Source organism: Oncorhynchus clarkii, chromosome 23 (genome assembly GCF_045791955.1).
Source record: "Oncorhynchus clarkii lewisi isolate Uvic-CL-2024 chromosome 23, UVic_Ocla_1.0, whole genome shotgun sequence".
Taxonomy (NCBI): domain Eukaryota; kingdom Metazoa; phylum Chordata; class Actinopteri; order Salmoniformes; family Salmonidae; genus Oncorhynchus; species Oncorhynchus clarkii.
In genome coordinates, this window is record NC_092169.1 from 14,062,576 (window position 1) to 14,085,141 (window position 22,566).

General features: G+C 40.3%; 1 protein-coding gene across 1 annotated transcript; it reads left to right on the plus strand.

The window, feature by feature from the left end:
• Positions 1-418: 418 nt before the first annotated feature.
• Positions 419-21,196, plus strand: LOC139381603 (gamma-adducin-like). The gene is made up of 15 exons (XM_071125254.1): positions 419-682; positions 1,856-2,133; positions 3,719-3,863; positions 9,096-9,247; positions 10,057-10,137; positions 10,649-10,798; positions 11,080-11,223; positions 11,499-11,597; positions 12,520-12,693; positions 13,873-14,133; positions 15,959-16,075; positions 16,364-16,453; positions 16,724-16,847; positions 17,067-17,156; positions 17,390-21,196. Exons 2-15 carry the CDS (start codon positions 1,933-1,935, stop codon positions 17,620-17,622), a joined length of 2,061 nt encoding a protein of 686 aa, XP_070981355.1. The 5' UTR covers positions 419-682; positions 1,856-1,932; the 3' UTR covers positions 17,623-21,196.
• The last annotated feature ends 1,370 nt before the right edge of the window (positions 21,197-22,566 follow it).

Here is a 22,566-nt window from a genome sequence, read left to right on the forward strand (position 1 = left end):
AAAATTAACAGATCAAGTGCCCCATGATGTCTAGACTGCCAAATATTTGATGCCAACCATGGGAATGCCAGATTTCTCAATTATTAGTTCAAATCTAGTATGCTAGTGAATATTTACAAGATCGTCATACACTTATGTATTCCCCACACACACAGCTCACACACTTCTCCAGAAAACAGTTACATTATTCCTGTGTTCCCATTGGTATAAAAGTGTTTAGGAAATCAGTTAATCAGCAATACAAATGGATGTAGTCATGATCTGGGACATGAGAAGTCACATGGTCTCATTTTTTTCCGCACAAACACACCCACTCACAACATGCGGACTTGCTTGCATTCAGGGATGTCATCTTCATTAGTCCAAACGAGAGCTTCTATTGGACAAATGCAAGTAGGTCTCGCCCCGTAACGTTCTGTTTGTTTCCGTTTAAGAAACGTTTTGCTACATAATCGGCTAAATGAATTCGCCCCTGCAAATTTAGAAACACACACAGCTGTTTACATGCTTACTGCAACGACATAGGGCGCACATACGGAGTAATATTTTACACGTTTGCAGAATGCATCGACATCTGGAATACATTTAACACTTTTAGTCTCGATCTTTGAATTCTGTCCAGGACTTGTGGGGGTTTTCTGTCGTTAGATAGGCTACGGAGATACGATCACTGGCAAAAAAGGTTTGATGTTTCAAATAGTTACTGTATACAATGTCGCCTATTTCCTGTGGATAGGTTTAGTGCAAATGGTCTAGGGTTACTTTGTAGCACAGCGTATTGATAATACTCATGGAAGTTTAAAGTTACGAGTCGATGGTCAATTCAATGATGGCATATACTGTACATGCTCAACTTTTTTGTCGTGGTGCTCCTCAATGGAGTATCCTATTTCGTCGGCGAGTTGAGTATCTCCTTTGATTAAAGCGTAAGATGCATCATGCAGCACATTTTTCCTCTTCTTCTGTTGTTCCTTTCATCATATCACATTGTTGGATCTGATTTTAATGCGTTAACTCTTACGTAATGGTATATTTACGGGACCTGGGTGCCTTGTTTGTGCTTCTTGCCGTTCATATTAGCGGAACTCGATATCTTTGACTCTTTGAACATATGGTTGAATTCTTGTAGCCTAGCCCTACTGTTTATTTTGATTAGATGTCTGTATAGAAAATAAGAACGTTTACCGATTTTCTGGACAGTAGTTATTATACTTGTGTAATACAGGAAATGCTCTGCTGCTGTTTTCTGTAATATGCCTTTTCTGTATATTATCTTCAGATAACAAGTTTAAGTTATCTGTATCTGGCTTTTCACTGCAGAAAAGACACCACTTTTGACACCTTAAAATGACACCTTAAAATGGGTAGAATACCCCCCCCCCCCAAAAAAAAAGGTGTAACTTTAACACAATAGGTGCTAAATGCTCTCCCAAACTAGTTGATTTTATATGAGGCGATAATGCAAAGGCCCCCTGTAATATTCTATTGACATGCTTTCTGGCTGTTTGTATGACAGTAAACATTGGTGATTGATGTTCCCTTCCCCCACCCCACAGATTACAGTAGACACACAGGGGTTTCTCTGTTTCTCTGCAGAGATAGAGGTGGTTATGTTAAACCTTTTTTTATGTTTTTATTATTAGGATCCCCATTAGATTTAGCAAAAGCAGCAGAAACTCTTTATGGGTTTGTTTACAACTTTATGCAAGCCTATTAGTTTACCTCAGCAATAAAATAATTGATTTAGTATGAATCAAGTTTCCTGTGGATTTAAAAAAAAATGTCTAACATCTGGCCATACTTGTTGCATCATCAGCACTGGTGGAAAACTAAAGTTTTTGTCTGTCCCCAACAGATTCCCAGTGCCAGCAGTCCTGGGGTGTGTCAGGTGAGGATCAGAGAGAGTGAGGCTGTTGTGAAGACTTGGACAGTATGAGTTTGGTGGAGATCAGACATACGGTTGGGTCCATGACCCTGTGCTTATCCAGCACAGACTCCAAGGAGAGGTACTTTGACCGGGTGGACGAGAGTGACCCTGAGTACCTCCGCAGCAGGAACATGTCACCTGAAATACAGCAGGACTTCAACATGATGGAGCAAAAGAAGAGAGTCACTCAGATCCTACAGAGTCCAGTATGTCTCTTGTTCTTTATGTCTATGTTAATGTGTGTACACAGTACAGCCATTTTCATTATCTGGCTGCAGACCATCACATGGCCTGAACAGTTTTTATCTTCGAGGTCCAGGCCTATGTCATTGGCTCTAGTAGAGACACTACATCATTTATGTCTTCAGTTTTCATTCTGATGGCTACATTTGAACTGATCTGCAAATAAAGAGGCTATTACTTTTACATTTGAGACATTTAGCAGATGCTCTTACCCTTGAGGTAGCTAGGTAAGACAAGTTAGGCAACTCAGTCATATTAAGTAGTACGGTGTTTGTACAGTGTAAATCTTTGTTGCAATGCAGTACAATGTGCTACTGTCAGAGGAAACAGCCAAGCTCCACTGCTGTGGTTTTAAATCTTTAAATATGAACCAGTCCGAATAGATTTGAGCCTTATTATACTTTGCCTACCAAATGTCCTTGTCAAGTTCACAGCTTAGCTCATGAAACATTTTTGTCAAATTTAATTCTTGAGAGACAGAACAATATAGGCATGAGCATAATTTTGGGCATCCACTGTATGTACATATATATATACTTATATTTTTGTAGTATAAGCAGTAAATGTTGCCTATATGCACCCATGATAAATGCATATATGCAATTGTGAATCGGAGGCATAGATAATCGAGCAGTAAAATGTGGTTAGAGATGCTGCTAGGAGGTGCAACAAACACATGCCCGTAAAGTGCATGGAAATAAGATGAGCCCACGCATGTCTGTGATTGCATAACAGACCCCAACAAGTGGAACTTAGCTCATCACCATGGGAACCGCACTGAGATGGGGCGGAATGCTGGCGTTCCACCAAAGAGGCTTGCAGGAGAATCGTCTTTTTGGGAAGGATACCCAAGATATACAACGACACTGTGGGTATAAATTAATAGGCTGGCTTAATGAGAAGGATACTTCCCAGTTACCTCTAGTGACATTGGCACAAAGAGGGTTTTAGAAGAATCTAATGTGATTTAATTCAGAAGGGCTTTTTTAGGGCTGAGAGTACACTGGAAGTACATTGTCCTAATGTGAATGGCTGAATAGACAGGGAGTTGGAACAGGGTCAAGGTGAGAATAATTGCATAACTACACAACAGTAGACCATCCCAGAAGTTGGAAGATTAAGATAACTTTCTTGGTCAATTGTACACAAGACTTCCACTTTAAACCCAACCCTTCTGAAAGACGCACATATACAGGTTTTTGGAGAGGTGCAGGGGCTGCCACACTGAGCAACCAGGAAGCTGTTGTTGTGGGATGTTAAGGGTCCTTCTCAATGGTATCTAGGATTTGAAACCAGCAACCCTCCAGTTGCCAGCCCACTTCCCAGGAGATTTTTCCCAGCAGACCCGGGATTTGACCAAGCAACCCTCTGGTTGCTGGTTCACCTTTCTAACCACTAGGCTACCTTCCGCCCTACTTCCTTCCCTCATCTTATTCTTTGTGACCAGTGACCACTATCCTGGACTGGTAAAGATTGATAGATGTAAGCCAGTGACTATTGGGACTGTTTTCACTCAGTCATTTTAACATGTCATTGTTTGGTTTCCAGGTGTTTAAGGATGAGCTGGAAGGACTGGTCCAGGATCAGATGACTAAGGGCAGTAATCCAACAGGGCTGCTGGCTCTTAGGCAAGTAGCTGACCTGATCATGGCCAGTTCTGTGGGAGGGACAGGCTCCTTCACATCTCCTCTCAGTAAGTAGCAGTGTGTGCGCACACATGTGAGAGAGTACATGTGGGTCTGCATAGTCTTTCAGTGATGCATCCTGATTCTCTGTATTGTCAATGTTTTGGAACAAGGAATTCACAAAAACCTGTGACATTGAGAGCCCTTATGCAGCAAAATTCTGCTCAAGTACTTGTTGACAACATTCCACATGCCAAATGTTTCTCATAAGTCGCCCACATGTCCTGGACTTTATAATGAATTGCAGCTGTATGGATTGTCAATTATGTTTCCCTCCATCTTTCAATGGAGATCGTCCACATAAAAAAATACTACAGTTTACTATAGAATACTAGAGTACTTATTATAGAATTCTGTAGTAAAATGTAGTATACTGTAGAATATTACACAACGGTTGGGTCTAATAATGGATGTTGATTGGTTAAAACCGCATTCCAGCCGGTGTCTATTCCACAATTTACCACCAGTATACTACAATCTGCAAAGACACTTAATTAATTACTGTAGTATATACACTACAGTTTTTTTAACGACAGTAATTACAGTGCATTCGGAAAGTATTTAGACCCCTTCCATTTTTCCAAATTTTGTTACGTTACAGACTTATTCGAAAATGTATTAAATAAACATGTTCCTTGTCAATCTACACACAATACCCCATAATGACAAAGTGAAAACAGGTTTTTAGACATTTTTGCACATGCATTATAAATAAAAAACAAAAATAGCTTATTTACATACAGTTGAAGTCGGAAGTTTACATACACCTTAGCCAAATACATTTAAACTCAGTTTTTCACAATTCCTGACATTTAATCTTAATAATAATTCCCTGTTTTAGGTCAGTTAGGATCACCACTTTTTTGTAACAATGTGAAATGTCAGAGTAATAGTTGAGAGTTATTTATTTCAGCTTTTATTTCTTTCATCACATTCCCAATGGGTCAGAAGTTTACATACACTCAATTAGTATTTGGTAGCATTGCCTTTAAATTGTTTAACTTGGGTCAAACGTTTCGTGTAGTCTTCCACAAGCTTCCCACAATAAGTTGGGTGAATTTTGGCCCATTCCTCCTGACAGAGCTGGTGTAACTGAGTCCGTTTTGTAGGCCTCCTTGCTGCCACATGCTTTTTCAGTTCTGCCCACAAATGTTCTATAGGTTTGAGGTCAGGGCTTTGTGATGGCCACTCCAATACCTTGGCTTTGTTGTCTTTAAGCCATTTTTCCACAACTTTGGAAGTATGCTTGGGGTCATTGTCCATTTGGAAGACCCATTTGCGACCAAGCTTTAACTTCCTGACTGATGTCATGAGATGTTGCTTCAATATATCCACTTAATTTTCTTTCCTCACGATGCCATCTATTTTGTGAAGTGCACCAGTCCCTCCTGCAGCAAAGCACCCCCACAACATGATGCTGCCACCCCCGTGCTTCACGGTTGGGATGGTGTTCTTCGGCTTGCAAGCCTCCCACTTTTTCCCGCAAACATAACGAAGGACTCTCAGACCATGAGAAACAAGATACTCTGGTCGGATGAAAACAAGATTGAACTCTTTGGCTTGAACGCCAAGCGTCACGTCTGGAGGAAACCTGGCACCATCCCTACGGTGAAGCATGGTGGTGGCAGCATCATGCTATTGAGAATGTTTTTCAGCGGCAGGGAGGCAACCCGAAGTCTAAATATTGCTGTTACATTGCACAACCTTCAATGTTATGTGATATTTATGTAAAATTCAGGCAAATTAGTTTGCAACGAGCCTGCCGGCCCAAACTGTTGCATATACCCTGACTGCTTGCACTGAACATAAGAGAAGTGACACAAATTTCCCGAATTAATATTGCCTGCTAACATGCATTTATTTTAACAAAATATGCAGGTTTAAACATCTATACTTCTGTGTATTAATTTAAGAAAGGCATTGATGTTTATGGCTAGGTACATTTGTGCAAAGATTGTGCTTCTTTCAGCAATGCGCTTTTGTTAAATTATCACCCGTTTGGTGAAGTTGAAGTAGGCTGTGATTCGATGATAAATTAACAGCCACCGCATTGATTATATGCAATGCAGGACAAGCTAGTTAACCTAGTAGTATCATCAACCATGTGTAGATAACTAGTGATTATGTGAAGATTGATTGATTGTTTTTTTATAAGATAAGTTTAATGCTAACTAGCAACTTATCTTGGCTCCTTGCTGCACTCGCGTAACAGGTGGTCATCCTGCCACGCAGTTTCCTCATGGATTGCAATGTAATCAGCCATAATCGGCATCCAAAAAGGCTGATTACTGATTGTTATGAAAACTTAAAATTGGCCCTATTTTATCGTCCATGCCGATTTTAATCGGTCGACCTCTAGTCGGGATCGAGGGAAAGATGAACGTAGCAATGTACAGACAGATCCTTGATGAAAATCTGCTCCAGAGCGCTCAGGACCTCAGACTGGGGAGAAGGTTCACCTTCCAATAGGACAACGACCCTAAGCACACAGCCAAGACAACACTAGAGTGGCTTCAGCACAAGTCTCTGAATGTCCGAGTGGCCCAGCCAGAGCCCGGACTTGAACCCGACCGAACATCTCTGGAGAGACCTGAAAATAGCTGTGCAGCGACGCTCCCCATTCAACCTGACAGAGTTTGAGAGGATCTGCAGAGAAGAATGGGAGAAACTCCCCAAATACACGTGTGCCAAGATTGTAGCGTCATACCCAAGAAGACTCAAGGCTGTAATCGCTGCCGAAGGTGCTTCAACAAAGTACTGAGTAAAGGTTCTGAATGCTTATGTAAATGTAATATTTCAGTTTTTATTAGATAAATGTACATAAATCAAAAAAACTGTTTATGCTATGACATTATGGGGTATTGTGTGTAGATTGAAAAATTGATTAAATACCCAATTTAATCCATTTTAGAGCAAGGCTGTAATGTAACAAAATGTGGAAAAAGTCAAGGCGTCTCAATATTTTCAGAATATACTGTATACTATTGTTAAAGCTGCAATATGCAACTTTTTGAGCAACTTGACCAAATCCACATAGACATTTAGTCATAGATCTGTCACTCATTAAAAGCAAGTCTAATAAGTGGTATATCTGTTCTATGTGCGCTATATTTATGCTTCCCGGTCTTAAGTTTCATTTTTGCCTTATTTACTTTCAGTTTTTAACACCGGCTTCAAACATGAAAATCCAATATTTTTGGTTATGGAAAATATATTTCACAGCGGTTTAGGTGGTGCAGTGATTCTCTACACTATACTTGCTTGTTTTGTCACATAAACTGAAATTAGGCAAACTCTTAGAATTTTAGCAACCAGAGCCATTTCTGCATAGTGCATATTTAACTGTAAATACAGTGCCTTGCGAAAGTATTCGGCCCCCTTGAACTTTGCGACCTTTTGCCACATTTCAGGCTTCAAACATAAAGATATAAAACTGTATTTTTTTGTGAAGAATCAACAACAAGTGGGACACAATCATGAAGTGGAACGACATTTATTGGATATTTCAAACTTTTTTAACAAATCATAAACTGAAAAATTGGGCGTGCAAAATTATTCAGCCCCCTTAAGTTAATACTTTGTAGCGCCACCTTTTGCTGCGATTACAGCTGTAAGTCGCTTGGGGTATGTCTCTATCAGTTTTGCACATCGAGAGACTGACATTTTTTCCCATTCCTCCTTGCAAAACAGCTCGAGCTCAGTGAGGTTGGATGGAGAGCATTTGTGAACAGCAGTTTTCAGTTCTTTCCACAGATTCTCGATTGGATTCAGGTCTGGACTTTGACTTGGCCATTCTAACACCTGGATATGTTTATTTTTGAACCATTCCATTGTAGATTTTGCTTTATGTTTTGGATCATTGTCTTGTTGGAAGACAAATCTCCGTCCCAGTCTCAGGTCTTTTGCAGACTCCATCAGGTTTTCTTCCAGAATGGTCCTGTATTTGGCTCCATCCATCTTCCCATCAATTTTAACCATCTTCCCTGTCCCTGCTGAAGAAAAGCTGTTTTAAAAAAAAGATGTTTAAAGCTTGGGAAATCTTTTTGTATCCAAATCTGGCTTTAAACTTCTTCACAACAGTATCTCGGACCTGCCTGGTGTGTTCCTTGTTCTTCATGATGCTCTCTGCGCTTTTAACGGACCTCTGAGACTATCACAGTGCAGGTGCAGTTATACGGAGACTTGATTATACACAGGTGGATTGTATTTATCATCATTAGTCATTTAGGTCAACATTGGATCATTCAGAGATCCTCACTTAACTTCTGGAGAGAGTTTGCTGCACTGAAAGTAAAGGGGCTGAATAATTTTGCACGCCCAATTTTTCAGTTTTTGATTTGTTAAAAAAGTTTGAAATGTCCAATAAATGTCGTTCCACTTCATGATTGTGTCCCACTTGTTGTTGATTCTTCACAAAAAAATACAGTTTTATATCTTTATGTTTGAAGCCTGAAATGTGGCAAAAGGTCGCAAAGTTCAAGGGGGCCGAATACTTTCGCAAGGCACTGTACTACAGTATACTGCAGTAAATACTACAGTATTGCCTGTAGTGGTTTTGCTGACATTAGTCCATAAAACACTACAGTGTATACTATAGTAATGATACCATAGTATAGTGTTTTAAAAACACTAGGAATGTTTACTGAAACTGTTAGGAAATGTAAACATAATGGTTGTCTCCTATGGCTTTGAGGTGGAGGCAGCACTGTCTCTTTATAAACCAACAGTCACTGTTGAAGTGGTTGTAAAAGATTAGGGTTCCGTTTTGTCGAATGCCCTTTATAAAGTATAAAGTCAAAAAATATATACTACTCAGAACTCATGAGACGTTCTGAGAACAGCACTATAATGATCCAAAAGTTAAGCAAGGAATGCTGAGATGTAGTGATTTAATGAGAAAGTCATTTTTATAGCAATCGTTTGAGCTAAATGTTGTTAGAGGAACTTGAAAAGAGAGAGGCAGAACATTTTAAGAGCTGTTCATGTTGAACGAGTAGTCATGGAGAAGGCTAATTCCATTGACCATGTTATAATACAACGTGAACATGAAGAAAGCTCTTGTTTCATGAACATTCATAAATGTTATATCTCTGAAGTATTATGAATGGTTTAGCTTGTTTAGTTTGAACAAAGGTGGCCGTTTAGAAATTTGTGGTGCTTGTCACGAAGGCTGTAGGGTGTTAGTGACTGTGCTCTCGGTCACATCAGTTCACCATGAATGCAATGCGTTTTCTCTCCAGGCCCAGGGATGGTCGCCCCAGTCAATGACCTCTATGGGGAAGAGTCTCCATCCTTTACCAAAGGGGAGAAACAGTGTCGCTGTAAGCTAGCCACTGTCTACAGACTGGTGGACCTTTTCAGCTGGGCCCATTTCACCAGCTCATACATTACTGTGAGTAGAACCCACATTAAAAAAAAACGTATTATAGCAACTTAATGTAGCATCAAGGAAAGGGGGATACCTAGTCAGTTGTGCAACTGAATGCATTCAACTGAAATGTGTCTTCCACATTTAACCCAACCCCTCTGAATCAGAGAGGTGCGCAGGGGCTACATACAGTATACTACAGTGAATACTATAGTATTTATACCGTAGTATAGTGTTTTAAAAACACTAGGAATGTTTACTGAAACTGTTAGGAAATGAAAACATAACGGTTGTCTCCTATGGCTTTGAGGTGGAGGCAGCACTGTCTCTTTATAAACCAACAGTCACTGTTGAAGTGGTTGTAAAAGATTAGGGTTCCGTTTTGTCGAATGCCCTTTATAAAGTATAAAGTCTCTGAATCAGAGATGAGCGGGGGGCTGCCATAATCGGCATCCATGTCTTCGGGCGCCTGGGGAACAGTGGGTTAACTGCCTTGCTCAGGGGCAGAACGACAGATTTTTACCTTATCAGCTTGGGGATTCGATCCAGCAACCTCTCGATTACTGGCCCAACGCCCTAACCATTAGACTCATAAGCACAGTATGAATCTTGATTACTGTAGGCACGTCAAAATGACACATGGAGTTCTCAGTCACCCAATACACATTCTATTTTTTGCAATTGGCAAGCATTGTTAAAGTATAAATAGTCATTTTTATCTTGATAATTGTCTATATCCAGTAGCAAATGATATAGCTGGTACAATGTTGCTCTTGGCAATGCATGCCTTTTGACATTTGCTTGTTATATACGTTTTCCTTTTCCTTGTACAGGTCCGGGTTAGCAAAGAACAAGACCATGTTCTTATCATCCCACAAGGGCTCTCTTTCACTGAAGTGACGGCTGGCAGTCTGGTAGGTATAATGGTCCATGCGCTTTAATATTCCATACACGTGGCTTAGAACGACCCTAGAAAATAACAGCTTGTGCTTATCTCCAGTGGGTGAACAACACAATCATTAAGAATACAAAACAACCCTATTCAGATGTGTGAATTGTGCAGAATATGTGTTCAGACTATTGACAGGGCCTCATAATCAATGGCCAGCCACTCAAACAGACCCTGGCTGTGCTGAGAGACATGCCTCACTACTTCAGCAAGGGGTCAAGGAGAATTGACAATTGTGTTGAATGGATGTTTTCTAGCTTGTTGTCAGCATGTAGATGCCTTAATACAGTATTGATGGAAGTCCCAATAAAAGGATAACTAGATTCCTCTTGCAATATAATCATAATAACTAAATACAGTGAGTAACAGCACAATCAGTTGGAATAATACCCAATACATTAGTGTGACTTTGTATCCGACTCAGTATCTTGCTGCCATAGTAGACCTAGAGATGTTGTGTCCTGGTCTGTTTCCAGGTGAAAGTGAACATGATTGGTGATGTTGTCGACCAGGGATCCACCCACCTGGAGGTGGACCACTCTGGCTTCAGCCCTCACGCTGCTGTCTATTCCATGCGCCCTGACATCAGGTGTATCATACACATCCACACCTCTGCCACTGCTGCTGTGAGTACACTTTAAACCAAAGTTCAATGAGTGGCCATGTCCCTTCATGACTGAATGAAGAGCAACCTCTGGAAGTGTATTTACCATCTTTACCATCTCATCTTTGTTTCATTATTGTATATACACTAAGTGCCCCTAATGTAATTGTGCTGTTGCCTTCTAAAGTTCATAGTTACTAGTTTATAGTTGCTATATGTCTGATGTTTTACTAGCCGGAAATAACTTTTGTTAGTTGTTGGTGACACAGCATAGCCACGGTTGCTTTTATCCTGAACTCACAGGTGTCCTCGATGAAATGTGGCATCCTGCCCATTTCCCAAGAGGCTCTGGTTCTGGGCGATGTTGCCTACTTCAGTTACCAAGGCTGTCTGGATGATCAAGAAGAGAAGGTGGAGTTCCAGAAAGCCCTAGGGCCCACTGCCAAGGTAACGCAGAATGATGGGTTTCCTTAACAACAACAGGCTCACTGTCGTGTGTGCCAAACATAGAAACAGAACATTTAATGCATTTAATCAAACTGTTCTGTTACTGTAGTAATTGCTCTTTCTACACAGGTATAAGAGCATTTAAAATGCATTTTCACATTACAGGAAGTTGTATCCACTTGCTAAACTGCTTTACCTTTCATGTCTTTGTATTTACTTCTGCATTCATATGGCCTTTTTTTGATGTTGTTATCCCACGCTTAATCATTTTGTAGGTGCTTGTTCTGAGGAACCATGGCCTGGTTGCTCTGGGGGAGACTATTGAGGAGGCTTTCCACTACATTTACCACTCACAGCAAGCTTGCGAAATCCAGGTAACACTGGAATTCATCAGCCACACCTTTTCTACCACATTATTGTATAGGTCATGGAATAGTTTACTGCTATTTCTTTTTTCTTACCATGGAAATAGGATGTTGGCGTGCTGCAATCCAAGATATATGCGTGTTTACTTTGCCTCAGTAAACGTGTGTGGTCTAAACCCATGTGAATAATGTGAATAAAAATGCTCCCAGGGTTTTGGAAACAAATCAAACTTGGTGTTGGTCATTTTTCAATTGAATGATATTGTGTTACATTCCCTGTGTGTGAGAGAAACAAGTAAGAAGTCAAACATCTGTTAAAACAAAGCTAAATCAAATACTCTATGTGTGATTAAAACCACTGTTCTCAAACAGCACCAGGTGGAGTTTAGTGTTCTAGGACTTGGTTGAGTCCCCATGTAACTCATAGCTCTATGTGGAGCAGACAGATAATGTGTTCTCTTATCATCATATGAGTGGCGCAGCGGTCTATGGCACTGCATCTCAGAGCTAGAGGCGTCGCTACAGACCCTGGTTCGATGCCGGGCTGTATCACAACCGGCCGTGATCGGGAGTCCCCATAGGGCGGCACGCATTTGGCCCAGCGTAGTCCGAGTTAGGGGAGGGCTTGGCCAGGGTAGGCCACCATTGTAAATAAGAATTTGATCTTAACTGACGTGCCTAGTAAAAATTAAAATATGTCTGGGATAGTGTTGGTTTATCCATTGAGCAGGTTATTCCATGTGTGGTCAGTCTGGGATTCCTCTGTTTTCTTTACTACACTCTAGTGATGCCTCGTGACACATTTTACCTCATATTTTCACTATAATAGCTAGTTTTAGACTTTACTCATTATCCGGCTAACCTGGTGAATTCAAATGGTCAGGAAAAATTCCTGACCTTGACTATATGTGTTTTTGATGTGGTCATTCAGGTCAGTGCTCTGCGGTGCTCTGCAGGAGTAGAGAACCTGGTGCTCCTGGACAGGGAGAGGTTCAAGCCCCTGACCCATGGAGTGGCTGCTGCTGGGGTCACCGTGGACAGCGAAATCAAGTGGAAAGTGGGCGAGGCAGAATTTGAGTCGCTCATGAGGATGCTGGACAACCTGGTAGGTGACCTGACCATTATACCTGACCTTTCCCACAATGCTTTGGGTTTCCTCTCCCATGCACATCCTGAGGATGTGTGTGAATATATTGACATCATAATCCTAACCGGAAAGTAGTATTTTTAACTCGTGAATCAAACATGGGGGATCATCAAGGCCAGCTGTAGCTCCTTGAACTAATGCACCATTTTTTTGTCCCAATGTGCCTTATTAAAGACCGTTGCGTGTTTATCAAAGATGAGCATCTAATCTTAGCCTGTAGCTATCAGGCTGTTTGTTAGCGATGGGTCTGTGTTTAGAATCCACTGTAGATAACTGTGTGATGTTCAAAGGGCTTCCCCTTTAAACAATACTATCTCAACAACACTGCTAATGACTAGGGCCAGACACATTCTGTGGCCACAGCAGACAATGAGCAAGCCTGATCTCTATATTGAATCTACTGATGACATGCCACTTGCTGCGGACTGGGGCTGGTGTAGGCTACAGCTGTGTTAGCTTGTACAGCTCTGTGTGATCATAGCCCGCCTCCCCCATCATGGATTCCAGATGCCAGGCCATGCTGTGTGGAGTTAAGAGCACAGACCACACAATCCTTCAGAGTCAATTGACTGGAAAACTCAACACACTCCCTGGGTTCTGCTCAACATGGTTGGGTTTGGGGTTTGCGGTCCCCCCTTTTCTTTGATGTGTCCCTAACAACAGTTCCCCTGCCAACTGCACTGTGTTACCAGGCATGATCCATTCCCTATGAAATCAGGCACTTTTGAAAGTGTTGTTTATATGTACTGTACAAAGTGTTCCAACAATGGAGGCTAAACAGTGGGTGGTCTAGGATCCCCTTAAACCACAGGCTTTAGTCACTGATATGAAGTGTATGTTCACATTGTTAAAGATGAAAATAATCTTACAAATTTGTGATGGGAAACTGCAGGACCAAAGTTTGAAAACGTGTCCTTGGGAGATTGTTTTTATATGCTGTCGAGGGCCATTCACTTAACAGAGAACACCTTGTGTTTGTTTTGAGCATAATTAAGTTGCACAAACCTTTTCCTTGAAAATCTATTAAACATTCTCAACACTAATAGAGACTTTACAGTTGATGGATAACAGGTGTCCGAGTTTTCGTGGAATCCATTTTGACAGGTGGACTGAAACATTGTCTCTCTGTGTTGCTAGGGTTACCGTACAGGCTATACGTACCACCACCCAATAGTGAGGGAAAAGATTCGGACCAAAAATGATGTGGAGATTCCTGCCACGGTCTACACTGTCCCTTTGCAGGACAGTGATCTGGGTCAGAGAAACCCCTTTAACTTCCTGGTGCAGAAACAGCAGAGGGAGAGGGCGCGCTGGCTCAACTCTCCCAACAGCTACCTGAAGGTCAATGTGCCTGAACGCTCACTCAGTGGAGAGTGTAGCCCCAGAACCAAGACCATGGTGAGCTGCTATAAACCAGTCTTCTTCAATCTACCTTGTGTACCGGTAGACTACATTGTGTACATGCAGTATTGCACCTCCATTGCTTCCACCTGACAATATGTCTTCCTATAGCAGAGATGCAATATCACATGTTGTAGGTTAGCCTGCCCTCTTGTGGAATATTGTATAACTACATGTATGAAACATATTTCCCTACATAACATCTTCTAAAGGTGTCCGCATGCTTCCCACCCGGAACAGTTTGTGCATATATTATGAAGACGTTTTTGTTCGTTTTGTGATTGGTCAACAATTGGTCAAGCTGCTGCTACTCTTTGTTTATTATCTATGCATGGTCAGTTTACCCCTACCGACATGTACATATTACCTCCACTACCTCGACTACCCAGTACCCCTCCCTGCACATTGACCCGGTACCCTTTGTATATATACTCTTTATTGTTATTTTTGTGTTACCATTTTTCCTTTAGTTTATTTAGCAGATTTTTCTTACTTTTGAAAAACTCTGCATTGTTGGTTAAGGGCTCGTAAGCATTTCACGGTAAGGTGTATGACGTATGTGACATTTGATTTGAACAGTATTATTCAATGAAGTGTTTGCTGCCATTCAACGAGAGATCAATCCTTTTCATACACATTTGTGACTAAGACCTCTGCAAAAACGTCAAAATTAAGGACATTTCTTGAGTGATCTTGGATAAATTCTGATTATTTTAGGAAGTGTCTAGTGCCTTCAGAAAGTATTCACATCCCTTTTTTCTCCATTTTGTTGTGTAACAGACCGAATTTAAAATGGATTTAATTAAGATTTTTGGTCACGGGCCTACACACAATACCACAAAAATGTCAAAGTGGAATTATGTTTTGAGAAATGTTCATAAATTAAAAGCTGAAATGTCTTGAGTCAATAAGTATTGAAATAAGTTCAGGAGTAAAAACAAGTTGAATAATAAGTTGCATGGACTCACTCTGTGTGCAATAATAGTGTTTAACATGATTTTTGAATTACTAACTCATCTCTGTACCCCACACATACAATTATATGTAAGGTCCCTCAGTCGAGCAATGAATTTCAAACACAGATTCAACCACAAAGACCAGGGAGGTTTACCAATGCCTCGCAAAAACTGGAACTTATTGGTAGATGGGTAAAAAAAAACATACATTGAATATCCATTTGAGCATGAAGTTATTAATTACACTTTGGATGGTGTATCAATACACCCAGTCACTACAAAGATACAGGCATCCTTCCTAACTCAGTGGCCGGAGAGGAAGGAAATGGCTCAGGGATTTCACCATGAGGCCAATGGTGAAGGTTAAATAATTGAATGGCTGTGATAAGAGAATTGAGGATGGATCAACAACATTGTAGTTACTCCACAATACTAACCTAATTGACAGAGTGAAAAGAAGAAGCATGTACAGAATAAAAACATTCCAAATATGCATTCTGTTTGCAACAAGACACTAAAGTAATACAGCAAAAAAATGTGGCAAAGGAATTATCTTTTTGTCTTGAATATAAAGTGTTGTTTGGGGCAAATCCAATAGAACACATTACTGAGTACCACTCTCCATATTTTCAAGCATAGAAGTGGCTGCATCATGTTATGGGTATGCTTGTAATTGTTAAGGACTTGGTAGTTTTTCAGGATAAATTATAAACTGAATGGCGCTAAGCACAGGCAAAATCCTAGAGGAAAACCTGGTTCAGTCTGCTTTCCACCAGACACTAGGAAATAAATTCACCTTTCAGCAAAAATGATTTAATGAGCCCTAGACTGAAGTATCTTTATTAAACCAGTATCTTTCCTTTTAGTGGATGAAATCTGAAGAGACCAGCAATGGCACTGGCACCTCCATAAAGATCGAGGACCCCAACCAGTTTGTTCCCCTTAATACAAACCCCACTGATGTTCTGGAGAAGAGGAACCGGGTGAGCTAGAATATCATGTTCTCTAATCATGTTCCTTATTGACATGTTCAGACTTATTGGGCTGGGATACATATTGAGTTCAACAGCTTGACCATTTGCTACACACATTGTAAAGGAGGTACTATTGAACTCTCCTCCCAAGCAAATGAGTGTGGATTGCAGTGGATGCAGCCTGTCTCCCTCTAGCATGACAACTGGGTGGTTCAATCAGTCATGAAGCATTTGTATACATTTTTATGGATGCTTAACAGAACTTAAAATAATTTGTAATGGAAATCTGTATTTTAGATAAGGCAACAGAACACTGTTGATCGCATGACTCCAGGACCAAAGTCCCATCTTCTAGCTGGCATCGTTGTGGACACCATACCAGGACCAGTAAGTACTTGGGTCAGCTTCACACCACACAACACTAACATGATATGGTGGTGAGTTCCATGATGATCATGATCAGAAGACTGTAATGTGGGTCTTCATTGGTCCATCCTTATATTGTGTTCAGTGACATAGTTGGGTTGGAGCTCACTGGTATGGATCTTCCCATTGGTTTAAGGTTTGACTGGGCATTTGTGGAGCTCATTAGTCACTAAGCAGTATGTATAGCAGTTAAGTTTAACCCCATTGTTCTGTATCTCTCTCTCCCCTCAGGCCTTTATCATTGAGGATGAGGAGCAGATTCGCTCTCTTCCTCCCAACCCCTTCAGTGAGCTGACAGAGAAGGTCCTAGAAGAGTATAAGAGCGTTGTGGAGCGAAGGCAGTTTTGCCAGGATGGTACGATTCTCCCCTATCCCATACAAATATCAACACTGTCATCATGATGTAGAACACTCACTTCATCAACATTTCATTTAATTCTCACCTCTGTTATCTACAGTACTGCTACTGTATTTGTGTTGCTGAATCTGTGATGACTAGGGACCAATGTTTTATCTGGCCAGGTCACATGGTCAGGAAAACTCCAGGCCCTATTGATAACCCTTGAACTTGCAGATGCTGATATCACAGATGCAGATGAGATGACAACATTTGACGATTCCACCATCTCACTGTCCCTGTCTCCACTCATGTCTCCTGCCAAAGGTAGTATTTCATAAGAAAGGAGCAAGACCGGTGTGTCCAATAAAGTTTCCATGAGAAGATGAATTCCTAAATCAGGGCATTCCTTCTCATAAACCTTTTATTCGTTCAATTTTTTTGGAGTTATGGAAAGGGTGCACTATAGACAAAATGGTCATCTTCATTCTTCCTGCAGTTATACACTTTTCTACAAGCCCCCATCTTTCCTCACTGACTTGGTTTCTTCCCATTAACAGAGATCATACCCAATGGGAAAGATTATATGGAAGAACGGGAAGAGAAACTAAACATCAAAGTATCCAAGCTCAGTATAAGCACCACAGAAACGGTTGAAATATCCATAACCTCAGAGAAATCAGGGGGAGAGGAGACCCCTAACAGCCAAACCAAGTCCCCCAAGAAGAAAAATAAGTTTCGCACTCCCTCCTTCCTTAAAATTAATTTTAAAAAGGAGAAAGCTGAGGCCTAGAGGGAGAGACACTGAAGAATGACATGTCAGCTTATTTGGTATGAGATGAGCTCATGGGATGAGATGTGTTCCTTAGAGGAAATGTATGAGTCACTAAGATCTTAATAGATCTCCAGCTTTTGGGAAGGAGCAACTGTAACAATAAGCCTGTTAATACAATCTCCTTATTACTCAATCACTTCCTCTGAGGGCTCCACATATGAATAGGGCTCCAGGCATGATGGGTTGAACATGTTGTATATTAGCTGCATTGTTCTTAGTACTGTAGCCAATTCGCAATTATGTAATACAAATCAATTATAATATACTGTGCAGATACAGAACCTCATTCTTTAAAAGATAAAACTCTTACTGAAATACCACATTGCCTGCTATGTATTTGTGGTCAGATACTTTTTTCATTTAGCTCATCATTAAACAGTAGGCCATAGATGAAGGTGAGACATATAAACGTCATCTATGTTGTGCATGACACAAGTCATTTTTCCAACAATTGTTTACAGACAGATTATTTCACTTATAATTCACTGGATCACAATTCCAGTGGGTCAGAAGTTTACATACACTAAGTTGACTGTGCCTTTAAACAGCTGGGAAAATTCCAGAAAATGATGTCATGCCTTTAGAAGCTTCTGATAGGCTAATTTACATAATTTTAGTCAATTGGAGGTGTACATGTGGATGTATTTCAAGGCCTACCTTCAAACTCAATTCCTCTTTGCTTGACATCATGGGAGAATCAAAAGAAATCAGCCAAGACCTCAGAAAGAAAATTACAGACCTCCACAAGTCTGGTTCGTTCTTGGGAGCAATTTCCAAACCCCTGAAGGTACCACGTTCATCTGTACAAACAATAGTACTCAAGTATAAACACCATGGGACCACGCAGCCGTCATACTACTCAGGAAGGAGACGTGTTCTGTCTCCTAGAGATGAACGTACTTTGTTGCGAAAAGTGCAAATCAATCCCAGAACAACAGCAAGGGACCTTGTGAAGATGTTGGAGGAAGCAAGTACAAAAGTATCTATATCCACAGTAAAACAAGTCCTATACCGACATAACCTGAAAGGCCGCTCAGCAAAGAAGAAGCCACTGCTCCAAAACCGCCATAAAAAAGCCCAGACTGCAACTGCACATGGCAACAAATATCGTACTTTTTGGAGAAATGTCCTCTGGTCTGATAAACAAAAATAGAACTGTTTGTCCATAATGACCATCATTATGTTTGGAGGAAAAAGGGGGAGGCTTGCAAGCCAAAAAACACCATTCCAACCGTGAAGCATGGGGGTGGCAGCATCATGTTGTGGGGGTGCATTGCTGCAGGAGGGACTGGTGCACTTCACAAAATAGATGGCATTGTGAGGAAAAAAATTATGTGGATATATTGAAGCAACATCTCATGACATCAGTCAGGATTTTAAAGCTTGGTTGCAAATGGGTCTTCCAAATGGACAATGACCCCAAGCATACTTCCAAAGTTGTGGAAAAATGGCTTAAGGACAACAAATTTAAGGTATTGGAGTGGCCATCACAAAGCCCTGACCTCAATCCTATAGAACATTTGTGGGCAGAACTGAAAAAGCGTGTGCGAGTAAGGAGGCCTAAAAACCTGACTCGGTTATACCAGCTCTGTCAGGAGGAATGGGCCAAAATTCACCCAACTTATTGTGGGAAGCTTGTGGAAGGCTACACTAAACGTTTGACCCAAGTTAAACAATTTAAAGGCAATGCAACCAAATACTAATTGAGTTTATGTAAACTTCTGACCCACTGGGAATGTGATGAAAGAAATCAAATCTGAAATAAATCATTCTCTCTACTATTATTCTGACATTTCACATTCTTCAAATAAAGTGGTGATCCTAACTGACCTAAGACAGGAATTTTTTCTAGGATTAAATGTCAGGAATTGTGAAAAACTGAGTTTAAATGTATTTAGCTAAAGTGTATGTAAACTTCCGACTTCAATTGTATATGAGGTCAAGCCTTAAGGAGTGTGGTTCGTTTTTATCTGGGCCTATTCATAATAGTGCTGTCTTAGTTTTAGTTTATATAAAGTAGGCTAAAGTATGGGTTGTAGTATGTTTATAATTATTCAGTATTTGGTTAACATTTTGATATACACTACATGTCTTCTTAATAATAATTGTACTATAAAATAATACTTTTAACAACGTAAGACAGAGAAGGCAATTTTAGCTGGATATGTTTTTCAGAAACTTTTATTTATGCCAGTGATATTATTTTAGTGGTTGCTACTTCTTCATTATTGTGACAAAATGAACTGAAAGAGATTTGAAAAATCTCCTATCTCTCTGAGCTCAATACTGCTGAATACTTTTTTTTACCGCATTCACTGATATCTTGGCATGGATATCACTACTGAATGCTAAATTACAAATGTAAAGATATGAAATAGGCCTATATCAGATTACAAAACGTATTATGAATGTGTTGTGTATGTGAAAGATTTGTTAAGACAGTATTTTGATAGATAATTTGAAAGTTGGCCATACAAAAGTAATAAAATGTTTAATGTTACCATTTCCCCCCAAATTAAGAAAGAAATGCAAGATTATGGCAAAAAAACTTCGGGTTATGGCTGAACTATGCCTCTTTTTGCCTCCCCAAGAGGCTTAAATGTCTTAATTTTGTCACTAGGTGTTGAACTAAGATTGCTTAATAAGGTTCGCTCACTCGTCTCACTTTTCAAAAACATTCAATTACATTTGTATGGCCTTATGGCAGATTAATAGCAATATGTTATAAAAAGCTGTTCTCTGGACCAGAGTTAAACTGAAGACGATATAAATCTGCCTCGATATAAATCGAGAATTTATCCCAGTTAGCAATGTGAATGATTTTATTCGATCCAAAGGGAGAAACTTGGTTTTCCTTTGTAGATACTACGTTTTGTGAAGCAGTTTTAAATGCAATACTGAAATTAAGGTTGATTAATTTGCAACGGTTGCTTTAACATTTATGTTGTATGTTTTTATGCTTGTCAGTTTATGCTCTGTTAAAGTATTACAAGCAGGCCTCCCGAGTGGCGCAGCGGTCTAAGGCACTGTATCGCGGAGCTAGAGGTGTCACTACAGACCCGGGTTCGATCCCAGGCGGTTTCACAACCGGCTGTGATCGGTAGTCCCAAAAGGCGGCGCACAATTGGCCCAGCGTCATACATTTTTGGCCGGGCTAGGCCGTCATTGTAAATAAGAATTTGTTCTTAACCGACTTGCCTAGTTAAATAAAGGGAACATTGTTTTTAATGACTTGACCCTCGCCTCCCAAGCCCGTTGGGGAGTTGCAGCAATGAGACAAGATCGAAATTGAGGAGAAAAGAAGTCGGTAAAATACAAGAAATTAAGTATCACAAGCTAACTGAATTGAATATACCCAGTATATCATGTTCACAGTCCCAGTTAACTTGTATTACTAATGCTTATTTTGTTTGAATTGCTTTTGTATTGACTGAGCTTTTGTAATGTGTGCTCTGTATAGCAGCTTCATATTGTTTCATTACATTCCTTATGAGATTACATTTCACCATATGTAATAAAAACAGTGTGTTTACATGATTGTATTATTTTAACAAGGTTGATTGAAACATAGTGTTGCTTACAATCGTTTTGCATTCTTATGTCATTAAATCATGCAACAAACATTGACATACATGTAACTGCCAAAATAATGGAAACGAGGGATACAAAGTATATTGAAAGCAGGTGCTTCCACACAGGTGTGGTTCCTGAGTTAATTAAGCAATCAACATCCATTCACCTTTAGGGTCATGTATAACGATGCTGGGCAGGCCATTATTTTGGCTACATGGCTATGGCCCCATCCACAGGGCACAAGTTGTCACTGAATGGTTTGATAAGCATGAAACTGATGTAAACCATTTTGCTCTTAAACTCAACTCTGGACCTCAAAGCCAGTTTCACTGCTTTTTTAAATTGTTCCTCTAATCAGGGACTGATTTAGACTTGGGACACCAGGTGTGTGCAATTAATTATCAGGTCGAACAGAGAACCAGCAGGCTCTGAATTTCGTGGGGTAAGCGTTGAATACCCCTGCCATATGCCATGGCTGTCTTAGTAACCAGATCTCAAACCAATTGTACACTTATCGGAGATTCTGGAGCGGCGCCAGAGTCAACGATTTCCACCACCATCAACAAAACACAAAATTATGGAATTTCTCATGAAAAAATTGTGTCACATCCCTCCAATAGAGTTCCAAACACTTGTACAATCTATGCCATGGTGCATTGTAGCTGTTGTGGCGGTCCAACACCCCATTAAGCAACCTGGTCTCAGATAGGGCTGTTGCGGCAGTCGGCAGACCACAGTACTATTCCACGGTAATCTCCTCTTATGCACTCTGGACATGCTTTCGTAGTACCCAACTTGTTAACTACCAACAGGTCTAACAGGTCTGCAAATCTAAGAAAATCACATCAAACATATCAAAACAGTAGGCCTATCGTACTTTTAAAACATCTCACTGTGATGATCAATTTGAAGAAAGAAGTTCAACAGGTTGAAACTGTAAAACATGGTTGTTGTGGATGTTGTTTCAAAGCCTAACTCAACGAAATGGGCAGCTCTTTCTAAGGTGACGATTAATTCAAAACACCCATACGCATATTAGCTTATACATAGGCTTATGAACATATTTCACTTCAATTCCCAAATGAAGCACTGGGTAGCTGCAGGAACAAGGCTGGAGAGCCCATGGCATACATCATCACAATCTCACACTCAATTCGTGCAAATATGTACAACAAGAATTTCATCAGTTTTTGTGTGCCTTAATTTGTGCGAAGACACACATCTTTGTGCCACTTAATTCGTAGGAAAAATGACAAATTTTTTTGCGACGTCATTCAATTGAAAATCATTTTCTGGGGGGCAAACTTCGAATCAGCCTTTTGAAAGATG

Excerpts from the sequence above, each read along its gene's own strand:
- LOC139381603 (XM_071125254.1), top strand. The coding sequence starts at position 1,933 with ATGAGTTTGGTGGAGATCAGACATACGGTTGGGTCCATGACCCTGTGC. Across the intron at positions 11,224-11,498 it reads CCCTAGGGCCCACTGCCAAG|GTGCTTGTTCTGAGGAACCA; the intron begins GTAACGCAGAAT and ends ATCATTTTGTAG. Across the intron at positions 12,694-13,872 it reads TGAGGATGCTGGACAACCTG|GGTTACCGTACAGGCTATAC; the intron begins GTAGGTGACCTG and ends CTGTGTTGCTAG.